At 43.6% G+C, this 20,273-nt stretch overlaps 1 protein-coding gene and 1 long non-coding RNA gene across 8 annotated transcripts in view; one reads left to right on the forward strand and one right to left on the reverse strand.

The window, feature by feature from the left end:
• MYCN (MYCN proto-oncogene, bHLH transcription factor) lies at positions 5,165–12,688 on the forward strand. 6 transcript variants are annotated; one of them, XR_002436866.1, is made up of 4 exons: positions 6,501–6,811; positions 7,760–8,588; positions 9,701–11,727; positions 11,850–12,688. XR_002436866.1 is itself a non-coding variant. In XM_021391762.1 (3 exons), exons 2-3 carry the CDS (start codon positions 7,862–7,864, stop codon positions 10,297–10,299), a joined length of 1,326 nt encoding a protein of 441 aa, XP_021247437.1. In that variant the 5' UTR covers positions 5,165–6,009; positions 7,760–7,861; the 3' UTR covers positions 10,300–11,279. The 6 variants fall into 6 exon arrangements, 5 of the variants coding, with proteins under 5 accessions (XP_021247437.1, XP_021247438.1, XP_021247435.1 ...); XM_021391762.1 differs by lacking the exons at positions 6,501–6,811; positions 11,850–12,688 and adding an exon at positions 5,165–6,009 and having other exon boundaries at positions 9,701–11,279; XM_021391763.1 differs by lacking the exons at positions 6,501–6,811; positions 11,850–12,688 and adding an exon at positions 6,109–6,185 and having other exon boundaries at positions 9,701–11,279.
• The window catches only part of LOC110396241, a 16,914-nt gene continuing 8,959 nt past the window's right edge, over positions 12,319–20,273 (reverse strand). For both annotated transcript variants that reach the window (XR_002436868.1, XR_002436867.1), the window contains exons 3-4: positions 19,066–19,152; positions 12,319–15,495 (exon numbers count right to left, since the gene is read on the reverse strand). This is a non-coding gene — a long non-coding RNA (uncharacterized LOC110396241). The remainder of the gene's footprint in view (positions 15,496–19,065; positions 19,153–20,273) is intronic.

Consider the following 20,273-nt stretch of genomic DNA (forward strand, 5'->3'; position numbering starts at 1 on the left):
ATGACTGGTGATCTCTGCAGTGTTTGTAAGAGAAATAAGTCAAGACTGTCAATGTGTTTCTACATCTAAGTCATTTGAAACATGATACAAGGACTAGGTATTATGGTTGGTATTTGAAAGTCACAGCATCTGTGAATGTAGCACAGAAGACAGCATGCTCTGCAGAGATGACATCCAGTGGATCTGAGAGGCTGCGCTATTCTTTCATCTTAATAAATGACGATGACACACTCTGCAAGAACTTGTGGGAAAGTGATTGCTACCTCACACTGTTACAATTAGCATGGGGAAATCTGCTTCAATCCCCGTAAGTAATACTGAGCGTGTCCCTTACTCTGTCTCATCTGAGTGAGAGTAAAAGTAATACCAGACTCTACCTTCAGGGAGAGTGTCAAAATAAATATTTTAGGTTATACACACTTGGCAGCTACTCAGCAGGGATTGGTACAACTACCTAGTACGGAGGAATAAATCCTCTGCTCTAAATCCAGCAGCTGTTATGACTACCATGTTAAAAAAAAAAAGAAAAAGTTAATAACTCCTTCCAAATACTTAATCTATCTGAAAGCGTCGCTACTGCTGTCTAACAGGTAGTGTATCAGTCCCTGTTTAAGGAAAAAAAAACGACTCCTAAGTTATGCAATATTCATATCCAACTTCCAAGTCCTACACAGTGTTTCATATCTCATTGAAACAGAACAGGGATGAATTATTCCACTATGTTTTCGTCAAGTACACCTAGGAGACACCCCCCTTCCCTGATTAAGGTAACACCTTGTAAACTCTTACAGTGTATTAAGATGGAGTCATAAGAGTATACCCATTGGGTGCCCCTGGATGAGACAACTCCACATATACCAAGTAATAATGTTCTATTTCTGTTGACCTTCTGGTGTAGTTGCAGGTCATAAGGGTGAATCAGAGACACATGTTGTCACATACAGAGTTTGCCTTACACAGCTTTCCTTAATGAATCAATAATGACAAAAAGGAGAATGTGCAGCAGCTCTGACCACCAGTAACCTGCCCACAGATTACGCCCAGGTGTTTATGATGTCTCAGCCCTCAGCACAAGGGTTTGCAGAATTAAAGACCACAGGTTCTACCTGGATTCTTATCACAGTGTAAGCAAAAATGCCTTTTAACCTTGTACACACAATGTCTTTTTCAACTTTTCCAAAGTGAGAAAGGGAAACTAAAAGCCTACAGAACAATAGTCTCACTGGGTCTGTGGAGAATCTTACAGAAATCTCCAAGGAGTAACAAATCTAGATGAAATTTAGACTACAGTGTGGAAAGCCACCCACAAAATGTGCAGTTAAAGAATGTTTTTGCTAGTTCAGTGTCCGCTCTCAGAACATGTTATGATCCTAGTTTTCTCTGTTGCATCTGGGAGGCGCTTAGTTAGACCTCGAACACTTCTGAGAATAAAGTCAATTTTCTTACAGTATCTTAAAATATTTGCTACACAACTGGTCTGATCTTACTGGCATATATGATCTTATTTACACCATGGAGATTTCACAGGATGGCTCCCAGTGCAGTGCTGGAATGGAAGGACATAGGCTCTGTAGGAAGGACAGGAAGGAGTGTCACGCTCTATGTCAATGACCAGCTGGGAGCTCCACCTGGGCACGGATGAAGAGCTGAAAGAAAGCTTTATGAGTCAGGATTAAGGGAGGGTAGGGACAGGTGACGTTATAGTAGGGGTTTGCTATAAACCCCTCAACTAGAAATACCAAGAGGATGAGAACATTTATAGACTATCGGTGCAGTCTCATGTTCTCAGGACTTCAACCAGTGAGGTATCTGCTGGAGGGACAATGCAGCAGGGCACAAGCAATCTAGGAGGGTCCTAGAATATGCTGATGGTAACCTTCTGCCCCGAGTGACAGAGGAACTGATGAGGAGAGGTACTATGCTGGACCTTGTTCTCACCAACAAGGAGGGGCTAGTGGGAAATGTGAAGATCAAAGGCAGTCTTGGTTGTGGTGACCATGAAAAAGTGGAGTTTAAGATCCTTACGGTAGCGAGGAGGGCACACAGCAAACTCACAACCCTGGACTTTGAGAGAGCATTCTTTGTTCTCTTCAGGGATAATATCATCTAAGATCAGGAAATATACATTCCAACAAAGAGGGATGTCATCTAGGGGAACTTCATATGGTTCAGAAGTGGGCCTTTGTGAGCCCCATTAAGTTCAGTGAGGCCATGTGCAATGTCCTGTGCATGGGTTGGGGCAGTCCCAAGCAAAATACAAGGCTGGGTAGAGAAAAGATTGAGAGCAGCCCTGAGAAGAAGGACTTGAAAGTACTGGTGGATGAAAAATTGAACAGTGTGAGCTTGCAACCCAGAAAGCCAACCATATCCTGGGCCACATCAAAAGAAGCATTTCCAGCAGGGCGAGGGAGGTGATTGCCCCCTTCACTCTTAGGAGAGCCCACCTGGAATACTGTGTTCAGCTCTGCAGCCCCTAGCATAGGAAGGACATGGCACTCACAAGAATGCTTAGAGGGCTCAAGCACCTCTCCTACAAAGACAGGCTGAGAGAGCTCAGGTGGTTCAGCCTGGAGAAGAGAAAGCTCCAGAGAGACCTCACTGTAGCCAGTACCTAAAGGGAGCCTACAAGAAAGCTGGAGTAGGATGCTTTATCAGGAAGTGTAGTGACAGGACAAGGGATAATGGTTTTAAACTAAAAGAGTGTAGAGTTAGATCAGATGTTAAGAAGAAATTATTTCTTATGAGAGTGGTGAGGTACTGGAACAGGCTGCCCAGGGAATTTGTGGATACCCCATTCCTGGAAGTGTTCAAGGCCAGGCTGGATGAGACTTTGGGCAACCTGGTCTAATAAGAGGTGTCCTTGCAGTGGGATTGAAACTAGACAAGTTTTAATGTCTCTTCCAGCCCAAACCATTCTATGATTCTATGGTCTTCATCGGGACCCAATTCTAAAATAAACACATTTTAACTTCCAAGTTGTTTCAATGACATCAAGTAATTGTAAGTGCACAGTAACTATAAGTAATTTCAGGTTTCCACTTGCCTAGAGCCTTCTTGATACATGCTATTTCACAGACAGAAAGGATCAAGGAACCTAAAAATAAGAGAAAGAAATGTTGATAAAATAGCCCAGTGTCAACTATAAAAAACACATAGGTGTGTGCAGTCCAAAGATTTGCACAATGTTTTCATGTCTTTCTTAACTGTTCAAGACAAAGCAAGGGACCTAGGCTTTTAACAGCTTTCTGCCAATACAGAATTAATGCTTATCAACTGCAATGCTTCTCAGTATACTGCTCTTCACTTCCTCTTTTTTCTGTTTTCCCACAATGAAAACTACTTTCAAAGTTTTGTCTTGAGGATTGCCTTTCGTTAATGTTCACATTCAGGTACAAAAGATATCACACTACACACCACAGTAGACTAAAAGTTGATAGCTTGAGAGAATGAATTAGTTTAAAGGATAGCAAAGGCAGTTTGATAGTAAGAATTACTTTTAAATCATAAATAATTGTAAAAATTGTGGAAAATCTTCAAATGATGAGCATGAATAAATTGTTTATACAGGGTGAAACAAATACGAATGAGCGGCAACCTGTTAAAGGCTTCTGAATTGGAAGAAGAAATAAATTAAAAACACCCACACTTTTTTGTCCGACCAAACCACCCAAACAACTTCACGCAGCCCAGTGCTTTCTTAAGGTTTCGCGTCTTCAGAGTGCTGAGCACACATTAGCTAATGAAGGCAATCAGCCATCTTGACTTCAAAGTGCAGTTTGGAAATGGAGGCCAAACCACCAAATCCAGGCACTCCAAACATCCCAACAGCATACTGCCACGGGCCCAGCAGGGCTCCAGCACTGCTCCACTTCGTGATGCGCTGCCCCTTCCATGACTGACTGCAGCCGGCTGCCACCTCCTAGCCAAGCTGTAATTCAAGAGTGTATTCAAAGTCACCTTCAGCACCCTGTATTTCAGCTACAATCATGCTGACCATGGGTGTCCAATGTTTTGACTTGCCTGGGCTGCACTGAGTGAAGAGGAAATGTCTTGGGCTGCATATATGTAGAATGCTGCAAAAGTAATGTCTCTTCTTTATTTCCATAGAAAGTACAACTGATACAAAAAAACATAATAACACTGTTTGATAGAGAAAATTCCCAGCTAAAAAGCACTATTTTTCAACACAGTCACCACCATTAGCTATACGTTTTCACCAGCCATGAACAAGAGCCTGCGTGCCATGCTCATAAAAATCTGCACCAACAGAGGTTAGCCACTGTTCCACAGCTGCTATGACGGCACTGTTCCTGAAACTACCACCCAGAGTCTCATTGTGCTCACATCCACTGTTTGGTCTCCATAAATGTTCAGCAAGCATCAATGAATGTCAATGGGTACCATTTTTTCTGCATTAAGGAATTCAGTGACACATCTTTGCTTCATATGCACTTGTATGTCAGATTCCATCCTGTCGGACTGCCCCTTTGCTGCTATCTGCCACATAGCAACAACATGTAATGGAACACTGGTGGGAAGGTTCAACTTCTCATGCCATAGCACCAACATCTGCCTCTGATGTCATGAGCTGATTTAATAAAATATGCGGCATTACTTTTGGAGCAGCCCTCATAAAATTTATGACAAAGCTAATGTATATAAGCAACACACTTTTTTTAACAAAAATTTTTAATACCTTCATTAAAACACAGAAAAGAGCAACAAAACCATAAAACTAGTGGCATATTTCACCTTGTTTCTATGACACAAACAGATCAAGCTGGACTGATGGCAGTGGGTGCAATTCTCAGTGAGCTCTCAAGATGTTCATCAGAGATTTTTGATGAAACTTTACTGTTCCTGTGCTTCACCCTTGAAAATAGCTGTTCACAAATGTGCATATTGCCAAAAAAGCAACGGCATGATTGTGAAGCGAGGGATAATTTTCTCTGACAAGAGAGGGTTTTTAAAAGTCTGATAGAGAAATGATCTGGTTTTTTTTTTTTTTACTTTAATGTCTGATTGCAACTCTGTACATTCCACTTGAAAATTCACACGCAGTGTATTTATGCTGCCTGAAAACAGTCACGAATATACAAAAAAACTGATTATTTTTTCAGCAATCTTGAAACCAATTCTCAAACTCCTGTACCCAAGCAGAAAGCGTGGCTGCACTTTTTTTTTTTGCTGTTCCCAGGACTCCATTTAGCCAATACATCAAAATGCATACAAGCATTTACCATCACTTGAGTTAGCACCACACTGCACCCCGTGCCCTGGTTCCTGCCCAGACGCTGGTCACACCCCCCTTTGTGGTGGTTGCTGCGCTATGGGTGCACCAGGCCACTGAGCAAGGCAGAGCCGCCGCCATGATGGCATGGGGCAGGGCCTTCACACCCAGCTGGGAGCACCACAGCCGGCTCCTCAGGCACCCTTGTGCTGCAGCCAGGCCCAACCAGATCTATCCGGCCAACCCCTCTGTATGTTTCTAGTTCTGCAGCGGACATTCAGATAAGAGTGTGAACGTTTAAGGCCACCTCACCTTCCCAGAGGGGCCTTGAAACCTCAGTCTGGGCCACCCAAGCACAACATGGAGGCAACTGAGCATCACCCCAGGGGACAGCGCAGCACAGGGGCTGGGGTACAACGCAGGACGTGGTGAAGGTGCACGGTGTAGGGACTGTGGCCGTCTGCCTCCCCTTTTAGACACCACCTCCACCTCAGCGACTCACACACACCCTCGCTCGGAGCTGCCACTTTTGAAGCCGCCGGTCTCACCCCGCGCTGCTGCGGGAGGCGGCGCCCCGCCCGGCCGCACACAAACGGCCGCCGGCAGCCTTCCTGCGAGCAACGCCCACGTCCCCGCCTCAACCTGCAGCCTATGAGCGGGGAGGCGCCTCCCCGACCGGCCGCCGGACCGGGATCGCACCGCAGGCGGCAGCGCCGCGCTGCCGTACCGCGCGGTCTGCCGGCGCTGCCCCGCGCCCGCGGGGAAGGAGGCAGAGAGCGGTGGGTGCCCGCCGCCGGGGGGACGCGTGCGGCCGCCGCCCCTCCGGCCTCCCTCCACCCTCCGCAAGGTGTCGCCGCGCGCAGCGGAACGCCGGGCCCGGCCGGGAGCTGCCGTGCGGTGCGGCGGGGCCGGAGGTGTGCGCGGCGAGCGGGGAGGCGATCACCGCCGGCCGAGTGTTAGTTTCTTTATAAAGCCCAGAGCGGGGGCGACCCCGCAATTCAGCCGCTTCCTTTATTCCTCTCCTTTATTATTTCTTCCTATTTTTTTTTTGTTTTCTCCTCGGTGTTGGCAGATAGGGCCGCCGCTTTCCACGCAGCGCCGCGTCCCCGCGGCGAGGGGCGGCCCCGGGAGCCCCCCCGCACCCCGGGCCGTGCCCCGCGCCTCGCACCGCGCCGGAGAATAAAGAGCGAATGGGGCTTTTGGCGCCAAGCGGAGGCACCTCCCTGCTCTATGGAAATCAGGGGGTGGGGTTACGCCGCGCTTCCCCCTTTTTTTTTTAATGCTCCCCGGGTGTGTCAGCTATTTTTATTATTTTTTTTTTCCCTCCCTTCCCCCCACCCCGCCACTCCTCCCCCTCGCAACACCCACCGCCGGCAGCGGGGAGGTAAGAGGAGGAGGAAGCGGCAGGGTCTGGGCTGCCAGCAGCGGGAGGACAAAACCCCCATGAAATAAATACAATCCCACATCCAGCTGGGAGGATGGGACGGGAGCGGCAGCGCTCCGCCGGCCCTCAATGGGGGTTTCATTGAGCGGATATTTGGGCTGTGCTGCGGAGCGGTCGCACCGAGCTCGCCGCACTCTGTAGGTGCCTCTTTGCTGCTTCGCATTTTTAACGGTTTCGTGTATTTCGGGAGCAGGGAAGCGCACAATGCTGGAAAGGAGCAGGGGGCGGGGCGGGGGCGAGCAGCTGAGCCGCGTTTCGGTGCATTTCATCAGAGCGCTTTGCACGGATTTGTTGTGTATGTGTGTGTGGTTTTTTTTTTTTTTTCCTCCCCCTTTTGCTCTCCGTCAGCTGTTCGCAACCCAGCGCAGCGTTTTTCCTTCGCTGGGTCGGGACTGAGAACTCATTTTGGTTTCAATGCCCGATGCAGAGGAGCATGGGGCTGCGGGCGAGCGGCCGCGGGTAGCGCGGGGGCACCGAGGTAAGGGCGCTGCTTCCCGGGGGTGCGTTGCGTGCAAGGGCGAACCGTGCGGAGCGGGTGGCTCTCGTGTTAAACTGCAAAAAGGGAGAAAAACTTCCTGTAGCGAGTCAGGCTTTGTTGGGGTGTGCTAATGCGTTTGGTGTGCGTCGGTGATTGCTGTTGCTGGATTCCCCTGATGGAGTTGCGCGGCTCGGGGAGCCCCTTCTTTGCATCCTTCTCTCCGCACTATACTGGAAATGACAAAAGGAGTAAACTTCCTCTGCTTGTGGTCGCCTATCAGGAGGGCTTTCTGCAGAGAGGCGTGCGTCTGCCCGCGGCCGTGCTGCTCCGAGCGCTGGCTGGCGGCGGTCGGGCAGAGCGCGGAGCTCCGTGCAGGACCGGAGGTGTGTGCGCCCCCCGGAGCGGCTGCATGGCCGCTGCCCTGCGGCGACCGAAGAGGTGCGGTGCGTCCTCCTCAACTTGTTAAGGCTCCCGTTTTGTTGCTATCCGTGAGGGAATTGTGTTTTTTTATTTTTCCTTTTCCTTCCCCCCCCACCTCCTACATAATAGGGGAATACAGGCGTCTTTCTTCGTGTTTTGTGTTCTTTATTTCTATTTTTTGCTTTAGTTTCAGGTTCTGGGCGCACCTTTCCTCTCCTTGGTGGAACTACCGTAAAATCCGCCTCTAACAGGAGCCCCCAGCCCGGGAATCGACACGGACAGCCCCGCCATGCCGGGAATGATCAGCAAGAACCCAGACCTCGAGTTCGACTCCTTACAGCCTTGCTTCTACCCAGACGAAGATGATTTCTATTTATGCGGGCCGGACTCGGCCCCCCCCGGGGAGGACATCTGGAAGAAGTTCGAGCTGCTGCCCACCCCTCCGCTGTCCCCCAGCCGGGCCGGGCTGCAAGAGCACCCCCCGGGGGGGGCTCCCTTGCCGTGGGGAGGGGCGGCCCTGGGGAGCTGCCGCCCCTCTGACCCCCTGGACTGGGCGTCCGAGTTGCTCCTCCTGCCCCCCGAGGCCGAGCTGTGGGGCGGCGCGGACGGGGCGGATTTCTTCGAGACGGGCCTCGGCGCGAGCAACAACCTCAACTCCATCATCATCCAGGACTGCATGTGGAGCGGCTTCTCCGCCCGCGAGAAGCTGGAGCGGGCGGTCAGCGAGAAGCTGCAGGGCAAGCCGCCCGCCGCTGCCCCGCCGCCACCGCCCCCGGCTGTTCCCGCCGCCGCTGTCGCCGCCGCGAACAGCCCCACCACCGGTCCCGGCCGCGCGGAGCTGGGCGGCTCCGTGCCCGAGTGCGTGGACCCGGCCGTGGTCTTCCCCTTCCCCGTCAACAAGCGGGAGGCGGCGGTGCCGAGCGGCGGTGAGGCCCTGCGGGGCGGCCGCCCGCCGCGTCCCGTCGGGGACAGCCGGGCCAGCAGCAGCTCCGGGGACGACACGCTCAGCGACTCGGGTAAGCGCGGCGGGCCTCGACGGGGCGGGCGGTGCGGGGCGCGGGCCGGCCGGCAGGCGGCGGCAGCAGCAGCAACAGGCGCGGCGGGGCCGGGGGCTGCGGCCCCACGGTGCTGGGCTCCCTGCGGGGCTGCTGGCCGACAGCAGCAGGCACGCTGTGCCCGGGCTCGGCCGGTGGTGTGCGGCTCCTGGAGTTTGCTAGTGTCCTCCTGTCCTCCCGGGTTGTGTGCCCCATTCCGGGGGCCGTTGTGGGGAGCGTGTGGTCAGAAGTGAGGGGCGGTGCCATGCTGAACCACGTTCGGTGGAGGATGTTTACGGTGTGGGGAGGCTGGAACAGACTGGCAGCCCGCAGTGAGACCTTGTCTGTACGCTGATAGAAGCTAAAATGCTCTCAGGTAGTTCCCATCGGAGAAATCCGGTTCGGTGGTGTAGTAATTCTGAGCGTCTAAGTGACCGGGTCCCTATGATCGTCACCGTAAACTTGGCGATCCGTCTCGGCTCGCGGAGCCTGCTGTCCCTTTAATGTCTGGTTTGACAGCTTTGGGTGAGGAAGCACTTCCAACAGCTGTCTTCTTGGCACTGCACCAAGCGCCGGCTTAAAGGGTCCCCGGCGGGAGCAGCTTCACCTTCTGCACTAGAACAAACGCGGCGATTGTTTCGTTTTCCGTCTGCTTTTCCACCAGCCCAGAGCTGTGTTGTGGCTCTGTGCGTGCAGTTTGTGCCCCAGCTCTGCAGCTGTAGTGAAAATTAATGCATTTTGTATGAAAACTTTTTGCCACTGGGATTAGCTGGGTGGTAGCCCCTTTTCTTTAACCCCTTCTAAATTTAAATAAAAGGAGTTGGACACAGTCCTTATGGGTCCCTTCAAACTCGGAATATTCTATGCAAAACGAACCTCATAAAGTTCCTAAACTTCCAGAAATGTTTTTTTTTTGATCATTTTGTGTATGGTACTTATATCTCTTGAGCTATACTTGATTACAGACAGTGAGCACACCTTGTTTTTACCATCAGTTATTGTACTGATATTTCTAACATGCATATTGTCAGTAAATATCACTATTTGTTTTCTGAGAGAATATCTATTTCCTTTTCCATTTCTCTAACCAAAAGATGACGAAGATGAGGAGGAAGAGGATGAAGAAGAAGAAATAGATGTTGTGACAGTGGAGAAAAGACGCTCCTCCTCCAACAAGGCTGTTACCACCCTCACTATTACAGTGCGTCCTAAAAATACCACTTTCCCATCGGTCAGGACACAGCAGAATGAACTGATTTTAAAGCGTTGTGCACCAATTCACCAGCAGCATAATTATGCTGCTCCTTCTCCATACATGGAGAGTGAAGATGCTCCACCACAGAAAAAGCTAAAAACCGAGGTGCCCCGTCCAGTAAAACCCATGATCCAACCAAAGTCTAAGAGTTCAAGTCCTCGAAACTCTGATTCGGAGGATAGTGAACGTCGACGTAACCATAATATCTTGGAGCGTCAAAGGCGTAATGATCTACGGTCCAGTTTCCTCACGTTAAGGGACCATGTTCCAGAACTTGTTAAAAATGAGAAAGCTGCAAAAGTTGTGATTTTGAAAAAAGCCACTGAATATGTCCATTCCCTTCAGGCAGAGGAGCAGAAGTTATTGCTAGAAAAGGAGAAATTGCAAGCCAGGCAACAACAGTTGCTAAAGAAAATAGAGTACAAGCGGACTTGCTAAACTTTTTTTCTATTTTTTCTTTTCTTTTTTTTTTTTTGGCTGACCAGGACAGTCATTGCCACTTTGCACATTTTTGATTCTTTAAAAAAATAAATTGTGTTTTTTGACGTTAAGAATGTTGGTTTTACTTTCAATTCAGTCCCTGAAGTAATTGACAAACTTTATTATCCGGGTACGGAGCAAATGGATGTTCTTGCAAGGAGTTTATTGTAAGACTACCAAACAACAATGGACTGCCTTTGTTTTTCTTCTTAAGAACTGTAGATGGTGGATTTCTTTATTTTTTAATTGTTGTGAGCATTTGGAGCTGCTGATGACATCTAGTTGAGTTTAAAACATTCATTCCTAATTTTTATGGTGCTTATGTTCTAACAGATGTTACTTTAGGGGGTTGGCATTTGTACCCCTCTGGGAATTTTCTGTAAATACCATCTACACACTTGCCTTTTGTACATGTCTTGGGTTATGAGAGGTGGCTTTTGCTGCCAGTATTAGACTGGAAGTTCATACCTAAGTACTGTAATACCTCAATGTTTGAGGAGCATGTTTTTGTATACAAATATATTGTTAATCTCTGTTATGTACTGTACTAATTCTTACATTGCCTGTATACTTTAGTATGATGCTGATACATAACTAAATTTGATACTTATATTTTCGTATGAAAATGAGTTGTGAAAGTTTTGAGTAGATATTACTTTATCACTTTTTTGAACTAAGAAACTTTTGTAAAGAAATTTACTATATATGCCTTTTCCTAGCCTGTTTCTTCCAGTTAATGTATTTGTTAATGTTTGGTGCATAGAACTGGGTAACTGCAAAGTTCTGTGTTTAATTTCTTCCAACAGTGTACATTTAGTGCTGCGTCTTATAGCACTTTGAAATACCTCATGTTTATGAAAATAAATAGCAATTACATGATGTGCCATTTACTATTTTTCTTTTAAATGATGTTCCTTGAAATAAAATCTTTAACTTTACAATGTTTATGAAATACAAAAACCTAGTCCCACACCAAGGGATTTGCACTCTCAAAAGTATAGATGATGATTTAGGAGAAGTCAGCCAGTCAGGACATTGCCATTTCTGGTTAAGAAGTAATTGCAAGAACAATTTTCCTATTCTTTCCCACTTTGTATGTCTCTTGTGATGTCGGAATCTTTGCAGGGGCCTGGCCATACCGCAGCTGACGGAGAGACTTCGATGTCTTGTGAAGACTTCTCGAACGTGAACAGTGAAGTGTGAGAGGGGCTAACAGACTTCAATTAATGACAATTAATGTCATTTCTTTTCTAGCCAAAGATCATCTTTTTTTTTTTTTTACTACTATGCTAGGTTACCAGAATTTAACAATACTGAAGACACAGTTATGAAGTATGGAGAGCTGTGAAGCCTGTGGTCATAGGCGTGTAGCCTGGAAAGAAATTGGTAGGTGGTTGTCTCCAGTGATGCAATGGCGTTTTGTGTGAAAGCAGCAAGATTTGACTGTGAAATAACACTGGTCGAATTTTGGTCAGCTCCTTGGACTAAGGCCCTATTTTATTTTCTAGTCTGTACAGGTACTTCTAATGTTCTCTTTCTCCATGCCAAACTTGAAAAATAAGGTATGGATTGGTGAACAAAGGATGAAGTTGAAAGGAGCTAATCTAGGACATGTGATTCTTACTCAGCCATGACGCACAAGATACAGCTTGCTTGGTGGCTGACCTGCACAACATCTCCATTTGCCATGAGGTAAGACCAGTACAAGAGCAAAGGCACCACAGTAACGTGTACCATATATCCGTGCCCTACAATAACTTGGTGTATTGTAGCCTGTGTGTTTGACCCCAGCTAACTTCTGTACCAAAAACACTGGGATTTAAACTTAGGTCTCAGTGCAGCAAACCCGTATCATCAACTGGCACAAATTGGTGCACTGCTGCTTGGATTCAGCTTGGCCTATATGACTTGAAGATTTCACCTGAATATGTAGACTTACGCATTATCTTCTCAAATCAGACTTGAGAACTGCAACAGTTCCATAAACAGAACCTTTATTCCTTACCATTTTTGGAGGACAGAAAAAAGAAAAAAGGTTGCTCAGAGTCGCATGTAGCCAAGTTCTGAATGTTTTCAAGGATGGGAGACTGAACAGCCAGACAACGCTTCAATTTTTGACTGCCGTGACAATCAGATTTTCCTAATGTCTCTTCGGAATTTTCTTTGTTGTACCTTAAGTCCCTTGCCTCCTGTCTTTTGTGTTTCACCTCAGAGAAGAGTCTGGCTCCACCTCTGCAACCTTCCATCAGGTAGCTGAAGACAGCAATTACTTCTCCTTTCTCGAGTTCTTTCCCGTACTGTTGTGTTAGCGGAGCACTTGGAGTATAATAAAGGTGTCAAATACTTAGCTTTGTTTTGAAATCGAGCACAAATTCCCATTCTGAAACCCTTTTTCAATAGGCGGTCCTTCCGAATTCAGCGATAAACGTCTGACTGATGACAGTGGAGATAGGATCTGCCCCATACGCTCCAGCGTACTGTAGTGTTTGCTGCTGTTATCTTTTTTTCTTCTCCCCCTCCCCCAACTTCTGGGGTTTAATAGGTTTGCTTTCACATTGTCGATGCAGGAAGCAATATGTTAATGACAAATGCTTTAGTAAACAAATGCAGGTATAGGATGTTATTAAACTGCAATTGTTAAATAGGGGGTCGTGGTTTTAGATTCTTTTCCGTTCACAAGAAAAAAAAGTGTCAGAAAGATAGCTTTTGAAAAAAAGAGAGAAACAATGGATGTAATAATATTTTCATTACCTGAAGGAGTACGTAGAGAAGTACATTGAGACATAGCAACAACCAGAACAAAAGATACTGCTTCAAGCATAGCTAGAATTAAGAATCATTAAGGACTATGTCACGTAATGAACGGAGGAACTATTCAGTCTGTTGTTTTGTTTGTTTTCAGTATACATACCTACCTTGCATAAAAATGCAAACACATGTGGAGAAGCTCTTAGAAAACTTGACAAGTACCTAATAACTGGTTATTAAAAAAGGGTATTGCCTATTCCTGAAGGGAAAACAATCACAATCTTACCTGATTTGCTATAAAAATTTCCAGGTTATTTTTCATACAAGATTGAATCTGCTGATAGAATCAGATGGATTCCTCCCAAATCACATATCACAGAGGACAATCTCCTCTCGCTTCTATCTTTATTTTCTTAAAAGCACCACTACCAGTACAAGGGAGTTCAAACACCAAAATGAAATGATTCCCCCATAAACCGGTATAAGTAAAATACCAGCGGGAGAGCATAAAAAGGTGAAATGTGTTAATGATGTCATTACCACCAGGTCACTCGTTACCATGAGTGTGAAGGAAAGTACATTTCTCAAACCCCAAGCTGCTGTTACAGCAACTTATCACCAACTCTTGGCAGAACTGCTTGAGTTTTCATGATGTGTAAGATTTGCATAGGTTACATTAGCTCCTGGTAAATATGCTGATAAACCAAGCTAGAATAAAATGACTTTAAAAGGATCCCATTCTTAAGCCTGAGTTTCCTGACTTCTGGCTGTTTTAAATCAGATTCATTTTATTTAAAGTTTTAAGCCTGGTATAATTAATTTAACTACTTTTTAATATACCATACTGTTTACCACACTCTTGGCAAATGCTTCATTATTTATAACTGAGTTCCTTTCTTCTCCTTGTCTCTACTTCCACTTTCCTTTTTCCCCTTCACCTTGCTACTAGAAACTGGAATTTTCTCTCATTAGCTCAAAGCTGTCAAACTCGAAGGGATTTGGGGTTCACCCCTGTAAAATAAGCAGGGATTTCAGCAGAAGCATGAGATACACAAAACTTCCAGAAAGCTCACTGAAAAAACAATAGCCATGCTAATTGTAGGGCCAGCACAGTAGTGTTTGCTGGAGTACCAATGAATAGAGCACCAGCTTGCCTCAGTACCCTACCTAAATTCAGAGCCCTTGTGCCCAGACAGTCTTTCTCTTCTGCTGGGCTACCTTTTCCAGTCTGCCACTACAAGCTGTTTTTTGCTGCCTGTCTGCTTGTGCTGACCCTGCAAGGAGGCTTGGCCCCAGTGAAATGGGTATTTTGCTGTTAGGTTGCAGGAGGTGGGAATTTCCCCTGGCTGCAGATCTGTAACTTTCATCCAGCTTTGTGCCTCTTCTTTCAATGAGCGTAGTTATGTCTGTAGTTTTGCAACAAGTGACTCAAAGATAGCGTGCAACAAGTTACGCTTGATCTATGAGCTAGGAAGATCACTTGTATGTGTGCTTTAGGTATAGACTAACATATATGCTGCATGTACCCAAGGAATTCCATATGTGTCCGTTATGAATCCCGCTAAATAAAACCAAATCTATATTTTAAGAACGAACACTGGCCAATTGGTCCTCTGACAAAAAAGCAAACAACTGTATTTTGTTTCCCACTGTATGATCCTTGCATGACACTCTTAAACCACACAGAAATTGAAAAATCAAACACATCCACAAAATAAGTACAATTAATGGCTAATATTTTTAGAAGTCCCAGTGAAATGAATGGGTGTGTAGTATGCATCAGACATAACTGAATTAGGCCTGTTTACTACTAATCTCTGAAGTGTTGAATTAAATTTAATATGCATAATCATTGTTAGGCTCTGTGTATGCTATTACAGCTGCTCTATTTGTGACCTATGTTTCCCATGATATAGGCCTTCCATCTGATATTGTTTAGAGAAGTGGAAACATTTTTGTTTTATTTCTTTTTCTGTTATTTCTTTTTCAATCCAATTTCCCAATCTCATTTGTCTGCATTAAGTATTTACTGCTTTCTGTCTTTTATACTGCATGCATTTAGGGAGATTAACTGCATTCTGTTATTTGTCTGAATCAGGTTAGACTGTATTCCTGTGAATTGCTGTATTAATCATTACTCAGTAACAACAGCTGTCCTGTTGTTCAAAAGAACAGTGTCTAAGAGCTAAATATGGTCCAGTCTTATGCTAGAGGTAGCATAAATCATGGTTTGACTTCTTTTTAGTTACACTTTTCAACCTACAGGCATTACAAGTGTGGCACTTTCTCAAACACCTACCTGCTTACCTTCCTAATTCTCCTTATGTTGCCATTAGGGAGACACAGGTTCCTCCCAGAAGACAGTTGAGAGTATCTACACTGGATTCATACTGGAATGGGACCAAACTGCAGAGTGGAGAAGAAGTGATTGTAATGTGAAAGTGGCAGTTACAGGAACTATGTTAATAGCTTCGTTATTGCTGCTAGGTACCATCAGTTACTTGACCTGTAGTTGATGTTAACTTACAAAATGAAACTGAAAGCAATGATTTGGATTGCAAGTTAATGAGTGTATTTATTGCAATATAACAGTGGATGGATGCAGGCTTGTAACTATATAGTTAGTTTAATTGGCATATTAATTTTGGTTGCAATTAAGTAAAATATTTCAGTGGCAGCTACACCTTTTTGCTCCCAAACACTATCAAAATAAGTATGTAGTGCTGTTGTAGAATTCCCAAAATTTCCCTTTATATATAATTAGTATTTCAGTTCATTATGTAAGAGATGAGAGAGCTATACAATATCATATACAGAGTTTGGTAATGACTAGTAGCTAGGAATACTCATAAAACATTTTTTAAACCACTTACATAATTGCCTTCTTTGAAACTTCTAAGATCTTGTATCTTTTTTCTAGTTTTTGTGGAAATAAGTAGGAGGCATTACTTTCAGAGTGACCTACGTATTAAGATGTAATTTCAGGTGCCTTAAATTACTAGTTGAGTCCAACTACTTGAGTCTTCAACCCATTTTCTTTTGCTCATGCATATTAAACGTTTTTTTTTTAACTAGTCAAGTTATCTTAAACCCACATACTTCATCTTTTCTGCAGCGTTCATATCCTTTTTGCTTTGGTCATCTATAACAACATCTCTGTAACTTTAGTACCTTTGTATTCCTTTTGTCTTTTCATATATTCTGCTTATCATCAATGTACAGCAATATTCATCATCACCAGAACATTTTCTGCATTACTGATAAAGTTTCCTAAAATATCTCTCATGTTGCGATACTGCATGGTGGGCAGGACCTTATTTTATCCTCAAAACCTGCAAAGTTTAGTTACAGGGCACGCTGGTACATTTCAGATGTTTATATACTGACAACATTTTAAATTAAATGGAATGATTGTACAACTCACATTGTTTTCAATGTAAGGAATAAAAAAAACCCAACAGATGAACATTTAGAAAAAAATCACTATTAACTTTTGCAGCTAGATCTGTTATATGACCTCTTACAGCTCTAACTATTCCAGTGCTTCTATTCAGTTGTTTCTACAACCTCATTGCAGTAGTCATTTTTTGATTTGCAGTCTATTTCACCTTTACTAATAGTTATATCTTAATATAATTTTGTTATTTAAGTCTAAAACACAGGGTCCCATTCTGTGAGCTGCTGAACAGTTGCTCAGGTGAGGGGTATGAAGTATGAACCTAAGACATGCCACAATTTCTAAAGGAAAACTGTAGATATGCCTACAATGCCTACAAAGTTACAGTGCAGTATTTTATACTCTTTCCCTCTTTTGAGTCCCTAATTTCTTACTGGCATTTGTTTTTGAAAGGCCAATTTATTACAATAAAAGCATGCAGATAGAACTGAACAGACATTAAAAATATGCATAAAAATTAATAGTGTTTCCTTTTTTTTGGCAATAGAAGGCTTTCAAAGACTGGATTTTGTTCTTCTGGAGTAATAAAAGGATACACACTAAATATTAACCTAGAAGCAGTTGATTTACTTGCGAGCTCCTTCAATACAGAACATTATATCTTTCTATCCTGCTTTTGGTGTTGACAATATGCAGTGCTCCAGTGCTTCAGCTATGTAAACACCAGTGAAAATAAACAGCAACTAGAAGCGATCAAGAATAAGCCGTGTGTCCTATCGAATTTCATTTTTTCCTCTCTGTTAATAATAATAAAAAATGAAAATAAAACAAAACAAATCTTGGCTGTCTAGTTTTTTTATCAGAACTCTTTTATTTTGATTCTTGAGGATTCAGTCTCATAGCAAGCATCAGATTAAACACTTTTGATACTGAACCATGTCATTCTACTGCTTTCTAAGTGCCTACAACTTCAAGAGTGCCCATAATATGAGTGTTTATATCACTCACGTGTTTCTCTCAACTCTGAATGTTTGAACTTCTAGGAGATCGGTTCTGGAAGTATTACTGATATTCAGGCCATATACTAACAGAAGCAGAAGGGACACGGATTAAACCATCACATAGTAGTTAAAGATTAGCAGCTGTCAAGGACTGATTTAGCACTCCTTTGGTCCTATTTAATGTCCTATGCATGCGATAATAAGCCTTCTTTTGTAAGTGAGAAATTTTAGCTAATATTGTCCTAATTAAACCCTAAACCCAGACGAGGGAATAAATTTAGTGCATATTAATATTTTACACTAGAATAGGGGTTCCTAAACTTACTTTGTGCACAGCCATATTTCAAAACCATCCATCCATATATATTTCCAAAAGGATGTATTCAGCTGACCACCTTACTATGCTGCAGACTGGATGTGTGCACACTTTGGGAGTCCCAGCCAGGAAATCTAAACTCGCTTTAGAGGAAAAGACCTTGATTTTTCTTCCACTGACTAGAAAATAATGACCCAAGAAAGGATTTTACTTACGCATTTGTTCTGGTTGCCCAGAAAACAGAGTAGTGTAGCAACTCGGGAGTCAATGGCATTTGGACAGATTATGCCATCTGAGGAGCCAGAGTTGAAAAAAACTGAGGAACTTGATTACAACTGTGCCATTGTACATATGGAAAAGTACTGGAAGTCCTTCAACGTTTTGTTGTGACCGCATGTAGATACGATTTTTAATGCCCTAAACCTCCTTAATCAAGGTCTTAGTTTTAAAAATTGTTATTAAACATCTTTGCACAAAGTATTTTTATATTTGATATACCGCAAATGTTGCCTACATCTCAATAATTATGCACTATGATTAAAGGGTATAATCTCTCAAGAGAGGTTTATAATCATTTTAATTACCCTGGACTTAATAAAAGGAGTTAAGGGATTTAATAAAAGGGCATTAAGAGATTGCCAAAGGGTTAAATATATATATTTTTATAAGAAAAATTGTAAAGCTTCTGTGGCTTTGAGGTGGGAAGGTGGGAAGGCTTAGTGGGAAAAGAGGAGGAGGTGAGCAAAAGTCAAGATGAGGATTAATGTCAATTAAGCTTCCCTTTGAACCTCCGAACTTGCATATGTAGAACCTGACACAGCTGAAAATATTTGTAATTTCCTGGGCCTCAATGGACCAGAGAGATTGGTGTACAGCTCTCTGACCTAGAGAAAACTGCAAGGGAGCAAAAGAAAGATAGAAAAACAGCCAACTTCTTCTAGGTTAGTGCTAAGAGATTTTAGAGCTTGTTCAAGGGAGAAGATATGCAACAAATGAGTCAGTAGATGCCCTTCTCATGCCCCAAACATTTCATTTGTTTTTGATCTACCTTAGATCAAAACAAAACAAATTCTCTGTCCTATTCCTCATCTTCTACTCTTAAGTTTCAGGTTAGCTCAGAATTTAGTTTATTTCTAGTCTTCTGAAATATAATAGTTGTAATTATAGATGAGAAGATAAAAGTCAACCAACAATCAGACAGGAAATTCTACAGCTCTTCCAAAACAAGACAAAATCCACTATACACATCATCCTACACATACCTACAACATTGCCACACTTCATCCTTATGCTGAGTCAAACCTGAAGCCATAAACAGAGAGGTAAGGCGGAGATCCAAATGTGGACACCTGAGAATAAGAAGAAGTAAAAATAAGTAAAGGTCATCTTGAAGGTTTTGTTGCTGTAAGTAAAATGGTTTGTTTTCCAGTTTTGATTAACGCATTTCTAATGCATCTTCTATTTCCTAACATTACAGGCTTCCAATGATGGGCTAAATCCTTTCTCACAGTTGTGGGTGTTCTTGTAAGCCTCGGGGGAAGACATTCTGTATTAGGAGACATGGAGGAGTTTCTTCGGGCTTACAATGTCAGTTTTCTTCTGTAGTGCATCCTGGATAGGAACAGACTCCTTGGATAATTTTATGTTGGATCATTTTATATGATCATGTATAGTATCTACTTCTCATAATCCTTTCCCTTCCCCTCTGTCCCCAGAGACCACCTCTCCGGTGTGCAGAGAAACCTGGTGCTGAAGTCAGCATTCAGAAATGAAATTTAAACACAAGGGAAGCAAATCCGTACCCACCTCTTATCATTCAAAACTAACAAAAAAATTCCGTGGGGCAGCATTTTTTTATCCAAAGCATGATTATTTCCTCTCTTTTTTGTGATGTGCTAGGAATGCAAAACAATAACCATTTAAAAATACTTTTTGAAAGCAGTGACAGGAGATGGCAAGAAAAATGGAGCAGCAGCAGAATTTGTATGTTTTAGGTAACTGTTACACTTATCAGATCTTGTAGCAGAAACAATTTAAATCTGAATTTGGAACAAGTCAATGCAGCTTTGTTCTGAATTTCATACACTTGTAATTCAAACAAATATTACTGAGCACAATATATATATTATTTTGCTAATAAATGAAACCTAGTCATTTTTAATGCTGCTGTTGAAAAAAAAGATTGATTCACTGCAGAAAAAGTCAAGAGCATTGTTTCTGCTCTTGGCAGCAATCAAAAAAATATTAAATAAATCCCTATGCATATAACCTGCAAAACAAAGTAAGTTTGTTTTGTTTTGTTTTTACACTGGAAACTTCTAAAGTTAGCTTTTCCTTTTTTCCTTTCCTTCTTTCTTCTTTCTCTTTCTTTCGTTTTCTTTCTTTCTTTCTTTCTTTCTTTCTTTCTTTCTTTCTTTCTTTCTTTCTTTCTTTCTTTCTTTCTTTCTTTCTTTCTTTCTTTCTTTCTTTC

Source organism: Numida meleagris, chromosome 3 (genome assembly GCF_002078875.1).
Source record: "Numida meleagris isolate 19003 breed g44 Domestic line chromosome 3, NumMel1.0, whole genome shotgun sequence".
Lineage (NCBI taxonomy): Eukaryota > Metazoa > Chordata > Aves > Galliformes > Numididae > Numida > Numida meleagris.